This window comes from Patagioenas fasciata, chromosome 1, assembly GCF_037038585.1.
Source record: "Patagioenas fasciata isolate bPatFas1 chromosome 1, bPatFas1.hap1, whole genome shotgun sequence".
NCBI classification, from domain to species: Eukaryota; Metazoa; Chordata; class Aves; order Columbiformes; family Columbidae; genus Patagioenas; species Patagioenas fasciata.
In genome coordinates this window covers 26057918-26081578 of record NC_092520.1, presented here as the reverse complement: position 1 = coordinate 26081578, position 23661 = coordinate 26057918, and the positions used below count along the sequence as shown (strand labels likewise).

General features: G+C 40.0%; 1 protein-coding gene across 1 annotated transcript in view; it reads left to right on the top strand.

Annotated features, from left to right (window-relative positions):
* LOC136109114 (probable tRNA methyltransferase 9B) overlaps positions 1 to 23362 on the top strand; it is a 34837-nt gene extending 11475 nt beyond the window's left edge. Inside the window, exons 2-5 of the mRNA XM_071813282.1 lie at positions 7034 to 7161; positions 9609 to 9780; positions 22326 to 22586; positions 23185 to 23362. Coding sequence (XP_071669383.1) covers positions 7034 to 7161; positions 9609 to 9780; positions 22326 to 22586; positions 23185 to 23362 — 739 coding nt within the window. The remainder of the gene's footprint in view (positions 1 to 7033; positions 7162 to 9608; positions 9781 to 22325; positions 22587 to 23184) is intronic.
* The last annotated feature ends 299 nt before the right edge of the window (positions 23363 to 23661 follow it).

The following is a 23661-nucleotide window of genomic DNA, read 5'->3' as shown; positions in this document are numbered from 1 at the left end:
CTATGTTGTGATATTTGTCTTTGTTTTGCCATGTAACTGTTACTGAGATGCTGTCTCAGTGCTGTGACACAGGAGATAATAGTTTTAAAAAGTAATTTCATAAACTATGAAAGGGGTGCACTTGTTACAAGCAAGTTTGCCAGCATCTCTATACAGAGTTTGCAGGGTCAGTCTTCTTGGGGGGAATTTTCTTCTGCCCCCACTTAAGGTAATAAACCCTGAGCAGCACCAGCTTTCTCAGGGACATGTAGATGTCTCTCCAAGGAAACGTACAGCTTAAGCCCTGCTTCCAGTGACAGCTCCATGTCAAGAAGAGTGAAATGGGTTGAGGTAAGCTTAGTTTATTACTCATGGCTGTTGCAAACATGTGTTTGTAAAAATTATTCTCGGATGTCAGATGAATTGGGCAAGACATAATGTTTTTATCACAACTGCAGCCCGTACAGCAGCACAACTTGTAGAGGTCACTTCTCCACTCCACCAGCAATTTTTCAAGTGCTGGGAAGTTCATTTTCTTTCTGCATTAGGGCCTGGAGAAGAAGATTGCTTTTGTTATTTTTTAGGCTCTAAATTTGCCTCTTTCCTCCTTTGCTGTGAGACACACATTATTCCTTCTATATATTGTGTTCACTTAGAGACTTGTAAGGGGTTCCTAGGTAAAGATGTGCAGTGCTATACCTCCAAAGGGCTGGGGTCAGCAAACTGTATCATTGTGATCTGAGCTAGTGAGCTGGAAGAGATCTTTCCATCTGTGAAGACAACAGGAACAGACAGAGGGGAGTCTTATGACTGGTTTTGGCTGAGTAGATCAGGGTACTGCAGCCACTGTGGAAACAAAACTGAAGTCCAAGAATGTAGCATTAATACTTAAGGCAAAGTGGATTAATATTTATTTTAACACCTAGGTATCCAGTGTCCCAAGTTCCCTAAACTGGTTATGCCTCTGTTACAGAAGTAGTGGTAATAACGTCTTTTATATCAAGACCAAAGTTCAAATCTTGAAGGTCACAAAAGGTGTCAATGGGTAGCTCAGGTCTGTGAAGTTCAGCATATTCTGCCATCTGGAGGGCAACAATGTTCTCTCGTGGCAACTGACCCTATTGCCAGGTTGCTCTCCAGACTTCAGGACTATGGATCAGGCTCCACACTCTAGCTTTCTGTGACACTACTCAGAAAGCACCACTATCTCCCCTCAAGCATTAGCTTTACCCTTATTTTCCCTTCAAAATGTGCTGGGTTTTTTCAGACAGGCTTCTCTTCCTTCTTGCTCCTGCACCACTGGGAGCAGTGTTGGGTTTTGGCAATTATTGGGATTGCTCTTTGGGGTTCCTTTCCTGGATTGGGTAAGCCTGTCCCCATGTCTGATTTTCCAAAAGCTGTGGCTTTTTCTGAGTGCTGGCTCAGCCTCACAGATCCCACCCTTCTCTTCCAGTTTTTGCTTCCTGCTTCTCTTCTGCACACAACCACCTCCCCAGCAGCACCAGTGACACGGGGGGAATTCAGAATGGCACGTACCAGCTTTATGCTGTGGCTGGCAGTGGCTTTAAGAAGGTGGAGGAGATGCAACTCTGCTGCCCCTCAGCCCTGTAAAAGGGTGAGGATGAGGCCAGTAGGATGTGTGGCAGGAAGTGGGAGGCTGTGGGAATGTTTTGTTATTTGTGGGAATGCTTTGTTATTGTAATATTAATACAGCATTATGAGGAATCCCCAAACGGCTGATTAGCTGTCAACTTGTGATGCTGTGCCCGTGCATGATTGTATCTGGGAAAAATGCAGTGAGGCCAACTAATTAAATTACTAACCCACAGTTTCTCTACATGTTTTTGCTTTTCTAGCCCCTGCTATTTTTCTCAGTTTTTTTTTCTCCTCCTTTTCATTTCCTATCTTGTCCTTCATCTTTCCTTTTTATTATTTATAAAATTCCCTTTTATAATTTTCTTCCCATCTAGCTTCTTTCATTTCTCCTTTTCTCCTAGGCCCTCTGTGCCTTATATTGCATTTCCCCTTCTGTTAATCAGTCCTTCCCCAAATCCTAACACCTCATGGGAACCATCGTTCAAGGGCTTCAAGGGCAATTTTACAGCTTTTCCTCTCTTGTTCTTTTCTTATCTCCTTTGCTGGGGTAGGGGCCATTAGTCTGACTGGCAGAGCATTCCTGTTGTGGCTGCTGCTGCTGCTGGAAGAAACTTGTTGCAGGACCCCGAAGGGAGACTACCAAAGTCCAGCTGTGTATTTACAGTGTTTCACTCGCAGATTAGGTGCTTTACAAAGAAGCTATGTCAATGCAGTCACCATGTAATGTTTGTATATGAAGTGGGATTGATGATGATGCAGGGGGTGCAGAGACACAGAATTAAGCAGGCTTTTCAAACATACTGTCAGAAAAATAGTTATTCAGCTAAGGGAAGGAAAAGACTGCTGTTTCTGTAATAGAATTGCAGTGTAGTATAGTATAGGTCAGAACGGACCTTCAAAGGTCATCTAGTCCAGCCCCCTGCAATGAGCAGAGACATCTTCAATTAGATCAGGTTGCTCAGAGCCCTGTCCAGCCTGGCTTTGAATGTTTTCAGGGATGGGACATCTACCACCTCTCTGGGTAGTCTGCCACTGTTTTACTGCCCTCATTGTAAAAAGTTTCTTCCTTATATCTAGTCTAATCTCCCCTCTTTTAGTTTAAAACCGTAACCCCTTGTCCTATTGCAACACGTGCTGCTAAAAAGTCTGTCCCCATCTTTCCTATAGGCCCCTTTTAAGTACTGAAAGGCCACAATAAGGTGTGCCTGGAACCTTCTCTTCTCCAGGCTGAACAACGCCAACTTTCTCGGCTTGTCCTCACAGCAGAGCTGTTCCAGCCCTCTGATAATTTTCGTGTCCTTCCTCTGGCGCCTCTCCAACAGGTCCATGTCTTTCCTGTACTGAGGGCTCCAGAGCTGGAGGCAGTACTGCAGCCTGGGCCTCACCAGGGCAGAGTAGAGGGGGAGAATCAAATGGTGTATTCCTGGAGTTGTTGGTTTGGATTTTCAGCTCTCGTAGGCCAGCTGTCATGTCATTTACTGGCACTAATTACTGCATTACTTAAGCTATTCTTGTTTCTGAAGAAGACTGGCTTTGCTTGGCAGAGCCCGTTCTCTAGATCATGGCAGGTGGTGGTGGGAGATGTCTCTGAGCCAGCCCTGTTTCTCCCGTACTCCCACCAGCTCTTCCATGGCATTACCCACATGCAGGAGGCTCTGGAGGAGCCTTGGCAGAGCTGCTTTCAGCTCACCAGGCCGAGCTTGGCGAGACATACTGCACTGCCCTGGGCAGCCTGGTCCTGCGGCTGCCTCCACAACTGCAAGTCCTCGGGGGCAGAGGGAAAGAATGGGCAAGTTTTAAAATCAGGAATTATTTGTTACACCTGGGAGCTTTCTGATGTCATGTCCTTCTAGATGATTTTCCCTGTCAAAAGCAAGCTTATTAGCAATTTAGTTTACTCTCTCCTACTAGGTTGAACCACAGAGAAGCTGAGTTAAATTTACATCATCCAGTATTACCCAAAGCATGAAACAATTTAGATTTAGAAAGCCTATTCCCTACCATACAGTTTATTTTTAAATTTAAAGATAAATTTAACGCTCTTCTAGCACATCAGAAGCCACCACACCACAGCCAGAGGAAAAGCTCATGCTCTGGATGCAGGAGCCACAGCCCACTCCACCAGCTACCTGTGGTACCCATGGGGAGCGATGCTCTGGGGTGTCAGGTCTCCCCACAGTAAGAGGCACAGCCTGCATGAGTCTCACATCCTGCACAAACAGTCAAAGGCTTCATAGCATTCAGGAAGTTAATAATCACAAACTCAGAAGTTTCTAATGGCTTTTAAACTCAAATTTAATTTAAATTTCAATCAAGTTGTGTCAAATTTAACTAAAGATTAGGTGACAGGCAGACAGGCTAAACTGCTGCTCTGTACCTCTTCATTTTGCTTTCCTGTCAACCCTGCATTCATAGATTTTCTTTTTTTTTTTTTTTTTTTGGTGTGTGTAAAGTTAGGGGTGAATGTGGTCACAAGAAAATATCTGCATTCCCCAAAGCCTTTGTTATGCAAGTAAAAAAACAACACTAATATAAAATGCCATTGTGTGAATTTGCAGCATTAAATGTCCAGTTTTGTGTTAGGCAGAAATTTTGGGGTTTCCTGACCCGTACTTTGTTTTTCTTTCCCTGCGACTAGAGAAAGGATGTTGGGGATGAGAGAGAAACTGGAAAGCCTTTGAGGTTCATATTGACATGCATAAATCATGTTTGAACCTGAGTCAATCCCCCTGAAATTCTTTTCCCTCAGGCTAGATTGGTGGGCATCTTTGTGCCTTTTTTTTTTCTTGTTTCTGCAATGTAGGTCATAACCAACTTCCTAGAACTGTCTGAACATTTTTCCTTGGTAAACTTAGTGTCTGTGCCCTAAAACATCTCTCTGCTTTCTTCCTCTGGCACTCTGTATTTTATATGGTTGTCAGTGTGTTGTTCTAAAAGCACTAAATGGAGTGTTGACAAGCATTTTGTGTTTTATGGCTTGGTCAGCATAGGATATGGGCGTTCATTGTACTCTCCTAAGCAGAAATGTCCATAGCACGGCTGCTGGTGGTTGTTGAGCACCGACCTGCCCAGTCCCTTCCTCCAGCTTCCCCCCCCGAAAAAGTTACTTTCTTACAAGAACCTTATAGAAAACCTAAGAGTGTGTTGTGGAGGTGAACTTCTAAATTTCAGAGTCCAGGCTATTGCCCGCACTCTTACGGATACCGTTTTAAAATAAAAGATGCTATGTCTTTCTTAATTCTTGATGGGATTTAATAATAGCCCCTGTTATATTTTTTTTACACACAATTTGTGATGAGGTTTTTGCATTTAAACATTTGTGTTTGTGTGTGTTAGCTTGAAAGGATGTCATTATATGCTTTCTCCTCCTCAGTTCTTTCATATGTATCTTCTTTCTTTTCCTAATAATTAAGTGTCTCAAGCTGGTAGCAACTTCCAGGCTGTTCCTCTGTCTAAGTGAGCAATCCTGAGTGTAAGCCTAGAGTTAAACAGAAACAGCTCTGTTCTCTTCACTCCTGTGATCTTGCATCAATTCACCAGTTATTATTTCCTCTTGTCAAATGAAGCAACCACAAAGCTTTGAAATGATGTTACAGCTTTTCCAAATAACAATTTCCCTCTCGTTCTCTCGCCTCCTGCTGCCTTTCCGTGTATATTTGATGGTAGATAGCTTCTTCTTGAAATGATCCCCAGTAGAGCACTTCAGCTATCTCAACTGTTGTTTGGTTGGTTTTTTTCTGAAGGCGTTTTTTAAAAACTAGCTTTTACAGCAGAGTTTGGTTATAATGAAGAACAATTAAAAAAAAATTCCTTCTGCCTTGGAGACCCAGTCTTGTACGCACTAATGCATGTGGTGAACTCTGTGCCTGGAATATCCCCACTGGATTCAGTCAGTGATATCGTTTGCACTTGCAGAGTTAAGCACTTGTGTAAGTGCTTGCGAGGTGATTGCTTTAAATCTCACTAGAAGCTAAAAAGATAATGCATTGCAGTGCAGAAGAGACTAAACCAAGACAACTCACATTCGTTATCTTTTTTTTATTATTACTATGTGAGTTCCTAACATGGCTGTTGTTTAGCAACGTTTATAATGAGGAAAAGCACAATGATCTTCCAAAGAATTTCTCCACCCCATTCTAATACTTGTCATCACTTTGATCTAGGCAGGATATTCAGGGGACTTGTGGTCTGTGCAATTTCACAGTGATGCTGAGTGAATATCTGATGTGACAGAAGACACCAAGGGCTACAGGATTTTATCCTGGTACAGTTTTTCAGATTAATAAATGACATAACCAAAACCTCTCCAGAGTTATTTTCTTGCTGTTATTGCAGAATTGAATTCAGGCTTAGTCTACTCAAATGTTTCTTTTTGATGTAAATGCATAAGAAATCACAGAACAATAGTCTTTTTAGTAGACAGGATTTTAAATTCTTATGGGTTTAAAAATAAGGACCAGATAAGGACTGTATCAGGAGTCAGGTTAGTGGCCAGCCTGCAGTGCAGAGATCTAGGGTGAGATGCTATCATCAAGACTTTTGGACCGTGCAGAAGTTATTCTGCATGGAGTTGTTTGCAACATGCGAATGAAGCAGGAGCAGCCTGTCTTGGTGGCCAAATCTTCACATAAATCAATGGAAATGCTGGCACGGTCACATATGTTCAACAAAGCTCACAATTTTTACAGCCTTTCTGTACAAAGCTTCATGGTGAACAATGACTTAGGATGCAATAGGCTATTCATAATACCACAGGGTTTTCCTGGGGACATCACTAATACCAGTGCATGATGCCAATGCAGAACAGCTTTAAAAAAAAAAAAAAAAAAAGTGCTTGAAAAGCTGGAAAGATTTTTGTTCACACAGAGTCAATGAATTGTGTAACTGGAAGTGTGTAAGCATGGATCTTTCTGGGTGCTGAATAAAGCAGAGGAGAAATGACACCTCTTGAAACTTTTGTTTCAGACTCTGAGTAGCTTTTGGTATTCGCCATTATTTTCAATTGCTGTTTTTTAAGATGTGTCTGTGAATGAAAGACTTAGAAAATGTCTTTTTCAAGGGTAGACTGAAAAAGAGGGGAAGACTTTATGAAGCAAAAGTTAACAGCTTCCAAAATACAATGCTATGAGCAAGTTAGTAAACATTAAGTGTTAGGTCATAAAATACCTTTCAGATTTATAGAAGAAAAAAATGCATTGTAAAAAATCATAGAATAGATGATATTTCTTGCTTTAAAAGCCTCAGCAATTTCTTTTTAATGGCAACATGGTCCTTGGAAATACTGTTTCCTAAATAAACAATGTCAAACTGCTTAAATTAAGGAAATATACTTTGGTAACAAGAGATCCAGTGCTTATTTTTCTCCCTTCCCTTTCTCTAGGATAGTTGCACTGACCTCCGTGAGTTAGCCTGGCCTTCATAGTGATGGAGAATGAGGCAAGCCACCCCAAGTTTATAGTGTTCATAGTGTATATGAGAAAATTGCTCCTTACTTCAACGGTGCATGCTACAAGGCATGGCCAAAGGTGCAGCAGCTCATTTCAGAGCAGGAACCAGGTGGCCTGGTTGCTGATATTGATGAGTGGGGTTGTTTATCACATTGCTAATGACAGTCTAAGTATGTCATCTCCTTCTATCAAGAAGTATTTGTGGCAGAAGAGTTTGGAGCTTGTGAGTCAAACTGGGGAATCAAAATGGCCAGACTATCAAGGACCTCACTCTACCATTCATAGGTGTATGAAGACAATTTGACTTTTCCCAGTATTCAGTAGTTCAACTGAGCTGAAGCACTAAACTCAAGCTATATTTCTTAAGATGTCATTAGTGGATGCTAGTGTTGTGTATCGGTATGATACTTCTAGAATTTTAAATCTTGTTTAGCTCTTACAACATGCATTGTGTGTGGCCAGTTTGAAGCAAGTATTGTGACACTGTCCTAAGTGCTCTGGGAAACAATGTGCAATGAGTTTTCTTTCCCCAAAGGTTTGAGATTGTCTAAATGGTATGACGGAAGTCTCTGCTTCAGCACCTGCACCAGAAGTGGGTACATGCTGGTTGCTCAAAGGAGATCTGGGCATTAACTCATCATTTCTACATGTTTAGGCTAGACTTCTAAATAGCTTTTTGGACCTGTAATCATTTCCAGCAACACATACGTATAGTCTCCTTACTATAGCATGGAAATATTTATGAAAGAGAAAAATTACTGACGCTTGGGCTGATCACATTAACTTTTTGGGTGTCATTCAAACTGTACCATGTTCTTTTCCCAGTTTACCACAGTCTAAATTCTGGATACTATATTACTATTCTGATACTGGCAGATTTTGAAGTGTTTTCAATGTGAACTAATAAAACCTGTACAAAGAACCAGCACATTGAAATTTTACCAGTGTCACAGACTTCGGGCTTTGTTAACGCTGTAATTTGAGCTCAGGCTTGTCTCCTGGGCTTTGGCTTGAAAAGGCTGCTGTCATGTTCTTATGGTGTCCCTAACCAGAGACAAGTTTCATGGGAGACACAATCACCAAGAGCAGTGCCATGGCACTGGAGAGGAGTCTACCTGGATGGCTCTCCTCTGCCTCTCCATTCCTGGCATGCAGCGTCTGGCATCGGATTAGAGGAAATATATTTAGTAGCTGTTGTTTGGCTTATATTGGAACCTTTACTTACAAAAGTGAAAACCAGAAGAAGTCCTGGCATTCTCTTCCAGTCAGAGCTCCAGGGAAGTCCTCTTTCTGCTCTTTCTCCTTGGAAAATAGAGTCTCAAATTAGCCAAGTGCTGGAACTGTTTCACAGCACCTTTTCTCAGCTGGTGCTGAAGCTAGGATGGGAAGGACTGAGGGAGCTCCAGCTTTTCTCCAGATATCTTTCCTTCCTTCCAGGGAGGTGGCATCAGCAGTTAATATTAGACAAGCAGTTAGGAGCAGGCTTCTATCTGCAGCTCAGCAGTGATTCATCTCCCATTCAAATGGGATTAATGGGACTGAGAGACTCTTTACTGAACATAGGGACCCGCACTGGATTTCAGGATAGGTGCTGTGGGATGGTCGTAACCTAAATATAGAGACTTCAATACTTGGAAGTCTCCAAAAGACCTACAATTTTTTAAAAACTTAAGTAAAGATAAAATCTGGGCTCTGACCCAAGCTTGGTGTTTGATGTAAGCGTAGCCATAAATGGGATGTGAACAGGGTCTGCAGAAGTTACAGGATATTATCCTGACCCGATGCATTAACCTCCCTGATCTTAATGTGAACTGTGATTTTTATGATGCAAGTGAAAAGGTAAGTTTTCAAAATTAATAATGTACTTTAAAGTACACTCTGTGTACATTCTGCAAACAAATTCTCAAAAATTTAGTTAAGGTCCATTTCACTGTTGACATTAAAATCATTCTTATCTAAAGATAACTGCCTTTGTTTCAACACAAGAAGTACTTCAGTTTGGGAAGATGTAAATTTCCATGTCGCAGTCTCCATTATGAAAAAGAAACTGCGTGGAGATACCAGAAAAAGAAACTCTGCTGTTGTCATGGTGACAGCAATTAGCAGCAGTTAAAACAGCAAACAATGGATTTAATGGTTTGGTCTAATAGTGACTTAATTACTTAGCAATCTCGTTTGTCTACCAGCCTTTCAATACACAGGAATAATTCAGTGCTGTGCTCCCACTATATGATGCTTTTACTTAGCATTTTGAGTCTATTACAAGCAGAATTGCAGTAGCATCATTACCATAAATATTTTTGATTCTGTATGTGGTAGGAAGGCCAAGGTAAAGGCTCTCCAACAATCCCACTTGAACACCTCCTATCACGTAGCAGGGAGCCTGATAGACAGAAAAGAGCAGTCTGTGCTCATTGTACTGTGATGGTAAAAAATAACCTGAATTCCACTGCAATTGTATCTCCTTTAATATGGGTGGAGAATTTCAAACTATTAGGCCAGTCAAGGGCATACATCACAATTTATGTCAGAAATACATTCTCTTGTACAAACACCAAATATCTGCCTTTGTCCTCATTTCTTCAGGTTGCGGAAATGACAGGAACCTTCACATTAGTTCTCAAGTCTATAAAATGCGTTGCAACTACTGTTTCCCATTGTTGGAATCAGCACGAAATGAAGTCCACGAACTAAAGGTGTGCCATGGCTTGTGTCTGCCTTATCAAAGTGAGTGCTTCTATGCTGTTTTGGCCATCTCTGGGAAGTTCTGGCACAGCCTCTTCTAGGCTTGGGTCTTGTCAGTGACCAACAGAATATTTTGGGTTGTGTACACCAGGTAAATCTGCATTAGCACAAGAAAAACTGCAAAATGGGTAAGTCACACAGATGTGAGCTGAGTTTTATTCTAGTCCAAGCACAACTAAACTACAATGTGCAAACCAGGAGAGGAGACCCTTCTTTGTACCTTATCACATGGCAGAAATTTGAAATGTTTGCTCTGTCAGGAAGAAGATACAACAAAAATTGCTTAGGAAGACTGAGCGTATTCGAAGTTCAGTATTAAATCCTGCACCTTTCCAAACAGTTTTTTACTCCCATGCTCCATGGTTTGTCAGTCAACACAATCATATTTGTGCTTATGAAGAAGGAAGATCATTACACTGGTCCAGCTGTAAAGTAACGCAGAAAAATAGTTTACCTCATTGCAGGGAGACCTGTTTCCACAAAATCAGGGGATAATGCAGAGAAAGAACAGGGAACCAATGACAAAGCAAGCAGAAGTGCTTGTTTCAGTAGCACTGCCACCTTAAAATGTTCATCAAATAACCTTAGATTTCATTTCTTGTAAGATTTTTCCTTTTTGTTTAGTTGCCCTTTTCAGCCTAACCTAATGACGGAGGAACTACCTGTCTTTGCTACTTTTAAAGCAGATATTGAAATGGTAGCTTCAGTCTGTGCTTTTTTCTCTTTTAAATTTTGAGGGTTCTTCTGTTCTGGGAGTCTTGATAGTACTCAACCAACTTTTAGAAGTTAGGTGTTAAATTTATACTGATTGGAAGTTGGACAATGCAGCAAATAAAACAAATCACAGTGCTTAGCCAGCTTGATTTTCCTTTTCTCAACCAGAGTGTGGAGGTCTCTAAGCCTTGTTATTATAAACCAAAGTGAAATGTTAATACCTCACTTTTCTTGAAGTTAATGAGTAACCTGACACAGCCTCTTCTCCATGTCTCAGGTGATCTTTCTCTAAGTCCTGAAGGACTTTACTTTTCAAGTCCAGGTCCATTTGACATTTGATGAGAACTTGAGCTTCTATTGTTGTCACTGGTACATCATTGTACAGGGCTCTGAACCATACTCATCTACACCATCTGAAAATCTTTCAGTCATGATTTAAGAAACATGACCAATAACTAACAGTCCTTAATATTGGGTTGTCACATTCTTTGCCCAGATGGAGTGACAACGATCATGTGCCCAAGGGTGATTTGGCGTTCTCTGGAAATCCAGAGTAAGGAAGTGAAGGACAAGCCAGATTTGCTGAAAAGGCTATGTAGCAATGTTCAGAAATTGTCTGACTCGGAAAAGTCTTTGCCCCAGGAGTACTTGTGAACACAAATCAGAGTAGCTGGGCCGATGTTGCTGCTGGAGATGCAGAACTGCAGACCTTCCCAGCCACAGCAAGCTGAAAGCCCTCTTTGCTTGGCTGCTGTGTGAGAAGCTGGAATCAGTGAGGAATCTAAAAGGACACTTGGGCGACAGGTAGAACTACGTGGTTGTGGACTGTGGTGCTTTCAGCGCTATGGTATGGAGGCAAATTATAGAGTTATTTCTGTTACAGCCTTTACAATCACAGATCATGCATGAACCACAGCAATGATCATGTTTCCTTGTTATTACTGAAAAATAAGGTTCAGATGCATTACAAAACTTCAAATAATATGTTGAATTATTATATATACTAGTATATAGTATAGGACATATAGACTCTTAATCTTCAGGAGATTGTCAAAGGAGACAAGAAATTTCTGTAGGCATTCTAAAGCCAGGTTTGTAGTAGGAAATATCAGCTGAAGTGCAGCATCAAGACCAACTTGATGATTTTTTCTTCTACTCAACACCTATTGCATATGCATATATAATAAATATTTTTGCCAGTTCCATGAATGGGATAACCTTTACTAACAAAAAAAACATCTAGGCATATCAGCAAAACTCTAAAATGTGCTGCTTTCAAATGCTTAACTTTCTGTTCAAGGAAACAAATTTGTCCTGTGAATATTCAATTCATTTCAAAAGGTTTTCATTGTCTTAAGAAAGAAATCATAGTTGCTTTCCCAGTATATTCATAGCATAATTATATTTGAGATTTAATTTCCCCAAGCAATGGAAATCATCCCCTTTGCCACATATTGATGGCTTTGTTACTCTTAGCATGATAAAGTCATTCCTATATTATTGAAATAAGTAGGAGTTCTGGCACTTGTATAAATGGAAAAAGGACTGGCACTCACGTTTCCACTTTCACTAAGGAATTGTTCTGAACCATAGTGCAGGACTTATATTTTAGGATGACTTTACCTCAGTCAAGGTGGCTTTCTACTTTATACGGAATGATCACGTTCTGTGTTAACAAAATCTTCTATATGCCTAGCTCTTGGACTCTGAGATGAGCAAAGGATAAGAACAAGTTTTTTCTTTTAATTTAGATAAGTAATTTCTTTCCTCCAAATGCAATAGTGAAGACATCACATTTTCTTCTCCTATTAGGAATAAGATACTCAATTCAGTAAAGTTATTTTATATTACTGAAATATCTGATCAGACTCTTCATCCCAGTGGGAAAAAGAGGGTTACTAAAGTGAAGAGCATCAAATGGCTTTCCTTGGTGTTAATACCAATATGTGAAAATTAACGTTGCTTTAATCTGTGATCTTTTAGTCATGTGGTAATTTAACACGGAAAGTGAGGGGAACATAAGGGACATAAACCTGTCTAGTCCTCTAATTTACACTGTCTGAGAAAATGGTCTGTGTAATTGCAAATAGTATAATTCTTAAAGTTTACAAGGTGGAAGTGTCTCATGGGGGGAAAAAAAAAAAACCAAAAAAAAACCAGAAGTCCAAATAAAAGGTCCAGGAGAGTTTCCTTACTATGTAAGGTTCTGTCTTTATGATCAAATTCAATGAGACACAGAGCAAGAAGAAACCAAGTGTTACTATCAGTGTAGTTACATTGCACTGTTGTGCCTATTAATATGGAGACCATATTGCAATACCATCATGATGTAGTCTCTTTACCCCATGAAGAACCCTCATATTTCTGTGCCACCTTGGCTATTCATGCATAACACTGAGTTTTGTCAGGTAGGTATATCATCACTACCTGCTAGTTGTCCTAAATTCTATTTTTCCTAAGGATCAACAGGATTGCATTCTAATAGTTTTTTAACTTTTTCCAACAAAAAGGCACTATGGTCAGAAAATTGCATTCTCTGTAAGAAGCAATATTAAAGGCACAACAAGCAATCTGTCTCAGCAGAAAACAGAGTATAATGAGGTCTGGTATGACAGCACCAGGAACTATTTAATGCCAGATAAATTGAAAACAAATCATAAAAAAACATGACTACCGATAATTATAAGGGATAGTGAAGAACCAAAGTTGGGATCACTACAGCATAACATGAATTTAAACTAGGATAAGGTTTTATAAATGCATGAAAAGCAAGAGGAAAGAGTAAATAACAGACAATAGGGGAAGTTGCTTTTTTCTTCGGTCTTTACAAAAAGCTAACGGTAGTCATCAACAAGTTAATAGAGTTTTAACCAGAGGACAGGAATTTAGACTATAAAAAGGAAATAATACTATCTAAATATTCTTAAAGAATACTTAGATTACACAAATCATTAGGAAATCATGAAATTAATCTTAAACTACAGTGAACTAGCAGATTATCATTAAGATCTCCAGCAAGTGAAGAAAAGCAAACATAATACTTTTTTCCTAAAGAGAAAGAAAGGACATCAAGTGGAAGCCAGCCTAACTTAGATTTATGCAAGGATACTAGAATAAATAATTCAAATAATCTAATTTAAATAGACTAAATTATTTAAACCTACAGAATACTAATGTAACAGGAAACAGCCAACCTGCATTTGTGAGGAGCAAGCCAATCTGCTTCCTGTCTTTGACAGGGTAATCATCCCAATAGACAGGGTAGCAGGGAAAGACATAATATATCTTGACTCTCATGTCATTGTTGCAAGTAAAATAAGTAAACAGAGCTAAGAATATGGACAAAAAATAATTCTCAAAATGGATCAGTGGTTCACTGTCCAATCAGGACACATTTCAGATGGGATGCTCTTGGGATCCACCCTACGTCTGTTTCTAAGCAAATTTTAATTAATAACTTTGATGGTAGGCTAGAGAGCATCCTGAACAATTGGTGAATAGCTTCTGTGTAGGAAGAGATGGATTTATTTTGCAATATGTGATTTGGCATCCAAATGATAGAGAGTTGTCTGAAATCAACAGGAAGAGATACAGAATACATCAAGAGGGATGCACTATGCTTGGGAAGGAAATATCCAACGGACAAATTGAGAAATAATAGCCAGGCAAGATGGACCACAGGCCAAATACATGTTTAGTGTCGTGCTGTTGGAAAACCAGACAAACACCTCTATGGAGTATGGTGACAGAGCAGTTTCATGGAAACCAAAAGAATGAGTCACCTTCCTGCACTTGGTGCCTCTGAGATCCTAGGTGGAATATCATATCTACTTTTGGGGACCATGCCCCACAAAGTTTCACTCAATATGGAGACATTTTAAATAACTGATGTTTAAAAAATTTTAACTATTAGAGGAAGATGAAGGACTTGGCTTTGGTTAGTCAAGAAAGAGAAAAAAAAGACTGAAGGAAGCATAGCAGTCTTCAAATACAGAAATTATTTTTATAGAAAGCTGGTCTTTATTTTACATGGGAAAAAACATACATAATCCTCTTACCCTGCAGCAAAGGTTATTTACCTCAAATTTTAGAAGGCTTTTAAGAGCAGGTTAGACCAATTTGGGTCACAGTTGGATCAAGTGTTTAACTGTGCCTTGGAGCTGGAAAATGAACAACCTCTTTTTTTCTGCATCTATTTTAATGTAAAGGCCACCTGGCCTTTTTGAGAAAAATCCATTGATTATTCTATAAGCAGTTGCTACCTAATGTTAATGCAGCTCATCAAACAGTGGTAAACTCTTCTCTCTGATGGAAGTCAGAAGTGCAAAATACAAAGTCTGAATATCACAAGAGGTCTTGGAGAGAGTGGAGAAATGCCACCCACAGTGGGGTTTTCTGGTCTTGAGGAGGCAACCCACAGTGTACCTCTGCTTCTCCTGAGGCATCTGCAAGACTTCAGCTTTGGTCTCACCACTGTTAGTGTTCTATTTTAAATGAACAATACAATTATTTGTAAGCTAGTAATCACAAATTCTTAGAAATGCAGAGAAGCTCCATAGACAGTCAGAGCCCGTGGTTGACACCTGCAGGTTTTATCTGTTGTTCACTAAGTTGCTCTCCCTGGGTTCATCAGCTGACAGTGCTGTCTATCAGTGCAGTTCTCACCAACAGCAAGGAGCCTGATTTCCATCTCACTTAATTAAATCAGGAGCTTTGTGTTCCTTGCACTGATATCAAAAATATCCTAAGTTTATTTCCAGTGCATGATAGTTACCTCAGGATGGGCTGGGGTCAGAAAGCTTCACTCTCCTTTTTTTTTTTTTCCCCCTTAGAAAAATGTGCATCACAACAGAAAGAGCTCTGCCCCATATTGTCCCCTCTATTGCCTTGAGTTACTGGAGTGCAGAACTGCTGCAAACTCCATATATTTAGTTTAATTTTCATAGTAGTAGCCAGCAGCCTGCTCAGTATTTTTAAACGTACTCGTTTATTTTAGATGACAGTCATCTATCCATGGTCTTATTACTGTTGTCTTGTTGACAGTGTATCTGTTTTAAATCTTACCTACATGCTCTTAACAACATGTTACCTGGGTGCGAGGTCTTGGCCAGGTGTCGGGTGTCATTAAAAGAAGTGGCAGCTTCTCACTGGCCACATAACTTTCTCGTGTTCAGCTGTTGTCCTCTGCTCTCTCAACGTGGATGTGGCCTTGGAAGGAGGGATGGCTGAGTATCTTACACATGATGGGGCTGGCAGGCTTGTGCTGTCAGCCAAGAGCAGGCTCCCCAGCACAGGGTTTCAGTCTGTACTACCAAAAGCTAATTTTCTTACTGAGTAGGACACTGAGATCCAGAATGGATCCAGAGCAGTATTCAGGCACCTGATCTGGGTGTACATTTAAACCTTTTTCACTGAATAAAGATCTGTAGTGCGAAGGATTTTTTGGGGTTGGTGCCTGACAGAGCACTGCAGAGGTTTTGCTTTATTTTCTCTTTGCAGTGCAGCCAAGTCCTCTGGCCATTCAACCAGAAAGCAGGAGACCTCTATTCACCTCCTTCCTCAGCCAGAGGGGTTTCAAATCCACATTTCCAGAACTCAGGGACATGTGTTAGGTGGAGAAAACCACTGCTATCCCTTGGAGTTCGCAGCCAAAAAGCCTAAATGAGGTGGAAGAGGAGCCTAATCCTGTAGCCCCGCATGTAGGAACACACCTGGGAAGGAAGGAAAAAAGGCAGCTGCCTGTGTTGTTTCCTCTGTGTGCTATGATTGACTAATATAAAGTGTACAAGCAAGATTTAATGCTGCTCGAGAGCAGACTGAGTCAGCTCCGAGCATCCACGGGGTGAACCCCAGAGGTGCTGCAGCAGGTGAGGCTGGTGCAGCAGCTCCAGGCAAAGCCCTGCAGCTCCGGGTGGGCAGAGGGCAGAAGGAATTCAGGTTCGGGGATGGCACAAAGTGATGGAGGGGAAGGGCCTGAGGAGAGCTGCTCCACCTGACCTTATTTTATTACTCTCTTTTGCTGGTTTTAGCTATAGGTGTCCCCACTTCTATGCTGCTGTGACAAGCATTTCAGAATTAGCAGTGTAGCTATTCAGATGCTTAAAATTAAGCATATAATTATGTTCCTGAATCAAGGCTTAAATAAGTTAATTAAATTTCATCATTATAATGATTTTCGTAAAGGCAGCATCCTCATTTTCTAATGCTCATCAGAAATATGGGAAAATTAAAGAAGGAACAAATTTTCTAACCCAAGTAATTAATGAGTTATGTTTTTAATAGGAAAAAAGTATTTAATGGAAACACTGTTTGAAGTCTACGAAGTAATTCTTCGGTATTTTAGTATTTTTTCTCCCCCAGGAAGTGGTTGGCTCACCATCCCTAGAGGTGTTTGAAAGATGCATAGATGAGGTTCTTAGGGGCATGGTTTAGACATGGACTCTGCAGTATTAGGTTAGTGGTTGGACTCGATGATCTTAGAGGTCATTTCCAACCAGAAAGATTCTCTGATTCTAAAATTCTATAATGAAAAGAATAAAATAATATTTCACTTAGAATCATGCCTTCTATATATGTTCCAGTTGTTCTTACTATTAGAGCTGACCGAGATAAAGTGACATCTGAAGTGTATATACAGTATAGACAAAAGAGTCTCTGAGATAAACATTCTGCAATCCTTAAATAGTTTCCAAATTTCTCTGAAGGGATTTAACATCAATGAAGAAATTTGACAGAGAAAAGCAGTTTCTGATTACACAGATTTCTTTTTGCCATTTAATAGGGTTTAAATTGAATCACTGACCTAAAATATTCATTTTGAAAATTACTTCTAAAAAAAAAATTCTGACAAAGTTGTCGATGCTTTCAGTTTTGTTCTCTGAAGACAGCTGAATGGCACAAAAATGTAGCTTGCATTGTCTGCTCATTCTAAATAATCCCTTTTAGCAGGATTAGTCACAGTATTAAATTAGGAGAAGGAGCAATTAATTATATTTTTATGAAATGAAGAAGTGAATAAACTTCGAAATGTTCTTCTTTCCTCCTCGCCGTCTCCCTTTGAAATCTGAAATTGCATTATGTATTTTTCAGTTATGGAAAATCTTTCAGTCTTCAATTAAAACAAAAGTGGTGGGAATGTACATGGCACAAAATTAATTTGGATTGGCGTTTAGGGGAATGTATGGCCAAGATGAACAGGAATGCTTGACTTATATTGACTGTTAATCCATGAAGGAAGGCCTTGCTGCTGCAAAGAGCTGTCAGGAGTTTTGGACAAGCAGCTGTGCTCACTCTATCAAATATTTTTGTTCTTAGATTTCTTTTTTGCAATGATTAGTTGGGATGCTTAAAAAATTGGCTATGGTCCTACTTGTCCTCATCACCATGGCATGGTATTGGTCAGTATGGTAATGATGTAATGTTTATTAATACCATTTTTGTAGTGAACTTATTAGGGTTTTTTTCTAGCTTTTGTTACAAGGGTTACATAAGAGCTAAAAAGCTCTGAACATTCTTCTGTGGAAAAAAAAAGTACATGAGGATAAACTTCGGGAACAAATGAAAGTACGTAGATAGCTACAGAGGAGAGCAGTGTAATTATAAGGATGTATCACTAGCTCTCCGCTAAACTTGGATAAAACGACCACAGATTATTAAGAGAGATTGTGAGGCCTGTGGGGGCAGAAAGCACAATACAGAAAAACCACAATTATCTATATGTAGGTTGTGTAAATGATACACAGGGGCATGAAACCTCTTGGAAAGATTAATCTGAGCACCCACAAAAGGGAAACAACTCTTATTAGCCTGAAATGGTGCATCAGGCCTGTATCAATAAGTAATTGTACAAGAATCACATTGTCTCACTGCTTGTAATGTGACCATAATCAAACCTTCTGCTGGGAACAAAAATACTGTAAAAGATCCACCGCATAAAAGTTTACTACCAAAAAGGAAGAAACTCTTAAGAAAATTGAAATGGAAAGCCAGAAGGGTAAAATGCGAGCAGATGAGTGTGGAAAATGCTGAAAGATTCTATGTTGAAGGTTTCATGTAGGTGTACAGCACCTATAAAAAGGCCACTGTTCAGCAGATTCCTATGTAATTTATAATTACAAAGGAAATGAATAGGCTAGTGATAAAGGCTGCTGGTGACACAGAGTTATTCAGGATTACTGACTGCAAAGATTTACAAGAAAAGTCTGATGAAAAACTAGTGACTGGGTGCAAAATTGTAGAAAAGCACTTGTGGATAAATGCTAGGTAATATGCATGGAAAAAAAAAATAACTAAGTGTACAGGAACACTGGTACCATCTATTTCTGTTCAGGAAAAAGAAATTTATGTCATTATCAGGCTCATTTTCATTGCCCTGAAAAATATTAGCTCGTTGTTCAAACCTGGTCAAAAATATGTTCAGATATTAAGAACAAAACTGAAAATACAGAAGAATGGTAGAAGATAAATACCTGGTACATCTCAGATACCACATGAAATTCAGGTTTTCTCAATTTCTGGAAGGACATAGATAAACTAGTAAAGGTCCTAATAATGACCAAAAGTGCAAACTGTTTATGTATGAGAATGGATTACTGGGTTAGTTCTCTTCACCTACGAAAAAAAGTTATAATCATAAAAATACCATAAAATAAGTCTACACATCATACTGCTCCTGAGGGAGAGGGGATACCATCCTGGAACCCATAAACAATAAGAAATTAGTGAATAGGAAGTAAATTTCTTGGTTTCTTGCAACAGGAGAACCACAGGGAAAAATTTAAAACAGAAGGAGCCATTTTCCTAAAAAAAAAAAAATAATAATAATAATAATAATAAAAAAATCATTAAATTGAAAATTCCTTTGACATGTGATTTTGTATATTCAGAAGTAAAAGTGAGACCAAGAAAGTATCCATGGAGGACACACCCATCACCAGCTGTTAGATACAAGATCCAGTGTGGGGGTGAAGAAGCTCTTGGGCTGCTGACCACAGGAGGCGAGAGGAGAGAGCATCACTATTGTTTCCCAAAATCTGGTGCTGACTGCTGCCACAGCCCCACACTGGAGAGATGTTTGCTTTGACCCAGGATGAGTTTCCTCTTCCCCAATACTGTTTTCACTGCCTGCAAGCTTCTATATTTATTGTAAAATTTAGCACAAAACTAATTTTCATTTAAAGAGCCAGTCATTATGACAAGTGCACTTTCAAGCATCTGGACCCTTGTTTTATAGTGTTTGGATGGTGGGAAATCACCTTAAAATATGTTAAACAGCTGTTGAAGATTGCTCTAGGGCTGTAGCACTGAAAGACTCTGAGGACACAATATTATGGTCTTTCAATACTTAAAAGGGGCTTGTAAGCAGGATGGAGAGAGACTTTTTACCAGGGCCTGTAGTGACAGGATAAGGGACAACAGTTCTAACCTGAAAGAGGGTGGATTAGATGAATAGGTTTAGACTGGACATGAGGAAGATTATGAGGGTGGTGAAACACTGGAACAGGTTGCCCAGGGTAGTTGTAGATGCCCCACCATTGCAAGTGTTCAAGACCAGGGTGAATGGGGCTTCGACTACCCAATTTACTGGAACATGTCCCTGCCCATGGCATCAGGTTGGGCAAGGTGATCTTTGGGGGTCCCTTCCAACCCAAACCACTCCATGATCCTGTGAAATATTGCCTTCAGTCCCCTCTACTTGACCATATGGGAGGAACTGCAGAAGAAGCAGATTTAAGCCATCTCCATTTGAGTAGGTTCACATTGTTGCCGGACTGCAGCCGGGCCCTCAGTGAGTGTTTCTGCCTCACTGCCAGCTAACACAAACTGCTCCATCTCTAAAATGGCACCTTTACAGACTGTTCAGTTTAAGCACAGTTTCAACATATAAGGAACTTAATGTCAAGGAAAAGAACTGATTTTTTTATAAACCACCTGCTTTACGTGCATGTGGTTGCAGGGTGATCTTGGAGCCTGACATGTTTGGCCCTGATTAAAAACAATCATGTGCAATAATTCAAGTGATAATCTGTGATTTCAGGGTAGTGTGATGCTGCCTCATGCAGATGCTCTGTCTCCTTAAGTTATGCATTCTTAAATGGAATATATCACCCATAGTTTTTAAAATTATATGATAAATATAGCTTGACAACACTAAAGTTTGCTCAGCATGAGACTTTATTAATATGCTGTAATTTCTTCAATGACACTTGATGCTTTTTTAATTAAAAGGCCAGAATGTTTCAATGTCAACATCTCTACTAGTGCCAGAAGACCTGAGCTTTCGGAATTGATTTCTGTTCATCTCAAAAGAGTGAAACCTACAGGCAAAGCAGCTGAATAACTAAATGTTAAAAGATCCTATTTTTTCAAAGCTTGCCTTTTGATCCTCACATTGCTGCTGAGGTTCTGAATGCATCATTCATTGTGGGAGGAGTGTTTTCCTATCTCACCTGGATTGCATGCTGTTATTCTTTTAATTGTAAAGTGTCTCTTTTTCTGAGGAAAAATGGATCTGATGCTGAACAGCTGCCCTGGCAGACACAGAGAGGCTGCACATACAGAGCTTCTGCTCTCCTTTTCTGCACTTATTTTTCTAGAAAGAATTGAAATTTGCACTGTTTTTTTTCCTTGAAAGAGTTGTTATTTTTCTGTGGAAACAAACACCTCAACAGCTTGACCAAAAAAAAAAAAAAAAAGGTTTATTATTGTAACCTGAAGCGGTAGGTATAGAAATACCTGCCCAAACTGGCACAGGCATTTTCACCGAGGAAAATGTAAAGTTGAATAAATATAACTGATTCGATTGCTTTTGTTATCAGCATCTTTAATGTGTGCCCTGTCTTTTCCAGCTCCATTCCAGGATTGTTTCCTATTCTTATTTCTCATGTAACATTCATTTGATGTAGCTGAAGCATTGCTGTAGTCCCTGCTGTGCACCAAGGCCTGATCCACCTCGACGTCCGCTGTGAATTGCGCTAGAGCTGCCCAGTCTGAGAGCAGGAGCCAACCTGCAGAGCTGCTGGTCAGCAAATTCCTGCCAAAGCCTGAGACCAATTGCCCTTTTCAGGGCAAAACTTTGTAATGAAATGAGAAGTTTAAAATCAATTCTGACTCCAACAAAGCTGTGCTGCTTGAGTTTCACCATCATAATGATGAGGCATTCCCCACATCACATACATTTGTGCAATTATCTAATGATTTGGTTTTGTGATATATGCTTGTTAATGGCAGAACTAGACAAATGCTAATTGACTGTCTTTCACTTATATGTTGATGATTTAAATGTATACCAGCCTGATAGTGACTGTTCATTTTTTCTGCTCTGTTGCTGACATCTGTCAATAAAGAAGGAGAAATGGGCAGGTGGTTTTAATGTAGTCTTTTTTTAATGGATGTTATCAGCAGGATCGCTAGCATGGCTGTTGAAAGGACCATGTATGGCCCTGGTCTTTCAGAATTGCTTCTTTCAGGCTGAAGAGAATTAGATGAGGGCAAAAAAGGGCCAGGTTGCTTTGCCATGAACCCAGTGGTAGCCTTTGACTGAGAAAATGAGACTGTTGTGTTCTTTACTGCTGGTCTGAAAGATGTCACTTGTTTCAACATTTCTAAATTTTACTGTGTTTATAAAACAAGTCAGTGTGTTATGAACTCTTTACAGTGATAGAGATAGCACAATTTTAGAGATGTTAGAGATAGTACAATAACACGTAGCACAATGGAAGATAAATGATGTATTCCTGTGGTGCAAACCACCGGCTGCCGGCGCGTCAGAGCCAGTCCCTGTCCTTATACTCTGTATTCATTAGTGCCTTGAGGGATACTTATTCACCTTATCTGTTCTGTTCTAGTGATCCACCATTTTTCAACAGAAGAGAGGCGCATGCGAGCAATAAAAGAGATGGCTCGCATCTTGAGAGTAGGAGGCCAGATAATGATATATGTGTGGGCAATGGAGCAAAAACAGAGAGGATTTGAAAAGCAAGATGTCTTTGTTCCTTGGAATCCTTCAGCTCCTTCCTGCTCCTCGGGTGAGCCTTGCTCACATGCAGTACAAAAATCAGTTCTTCACAAGGACAAAGAACTGGCTTTGAACCAGCCCCATCACAAGTTGGATGGGACTTCAGAGGTACAGGGGACAGCAAGGAGCTCATCCTGTGGAGGGGAGAAAAAAGCACAGCGCACAGTGTTAGAGAAATCTCTGAGATGGTCTCTGTTCTCAAGATTGCTTGCCTTAGTATTAGGTTTGGGTGATCAGTGGCACCAAAACCAGCTCATTAGTTACTGCAATTATGGTATTCAGCTGAATGAACTAAACAGGGGGAAAAAAATGTTGACAAAAACAGAGCGCGTGGTGTCCTGAAACATGCTTCTGTTTTGTTTTTTTTTCTACATTGCAAACCAAGTTTTGAAAATGCAACAGCTTTTGAAGTGGCTGTTAAACCTGTGCCCATGTCACGCTGCTCAAAGGCTTTCAGAATTTGCTCTTCAGAATTAGGGCAAGTAACTCCGCAGCTCCTCATGGTTGCACAATTGCAGTGAAGTCTGTCTACCTGACCTGATTTCACATCAGAAAGAATCAGTTGCCAGATAACAACTTAAAATAGACAATCACCCAAAACACGGAGCTTTCTGCCAATGTCAGAAGAAAAGGAGAGCAGGCTCTCCTCTGGAGAACTCAGTCAATGAGTGTGCCCTGACCATGCAGAGCAGACAGCAGGTGGGTGCTGGGGGGAGCCTGGCTGAGACACCACCGTGTTTTTAAAGAAGGGGCATTGGCTGAACTGACAGAGCGTCACATTCCGGAGCTACATATTACTCATTCATACTTTAACGGTGCCAATTGGTGTGTGATCGCTGAAAAGACCGAAATGTGGAAGATCTAGGGGAAATTTCCTTATTGAAATGCACAAAGAATATTTAAGGGCTTTCTTCCTTTTGAAAGCTCAGTGCCTTTGAAAATCTTTCCTGAAGCTTTTTAGAGCCTTGGGTTTGTTTTGGGGGAGAGTGGGATGTATGAGGAGAACAGTGCTTTGAAACTCTCAGGTTCTGTGACTTTGTTTTCTTTGATTTTGTTCTTAAAATACATCTCTATTGATTTTTTTTTACTGGAGTTATTATTTCAGACTGAGAAAATTTTAGCACACTGATTCCTTTTCATAAGCAGCTGCCAGCTGTGTTTTGT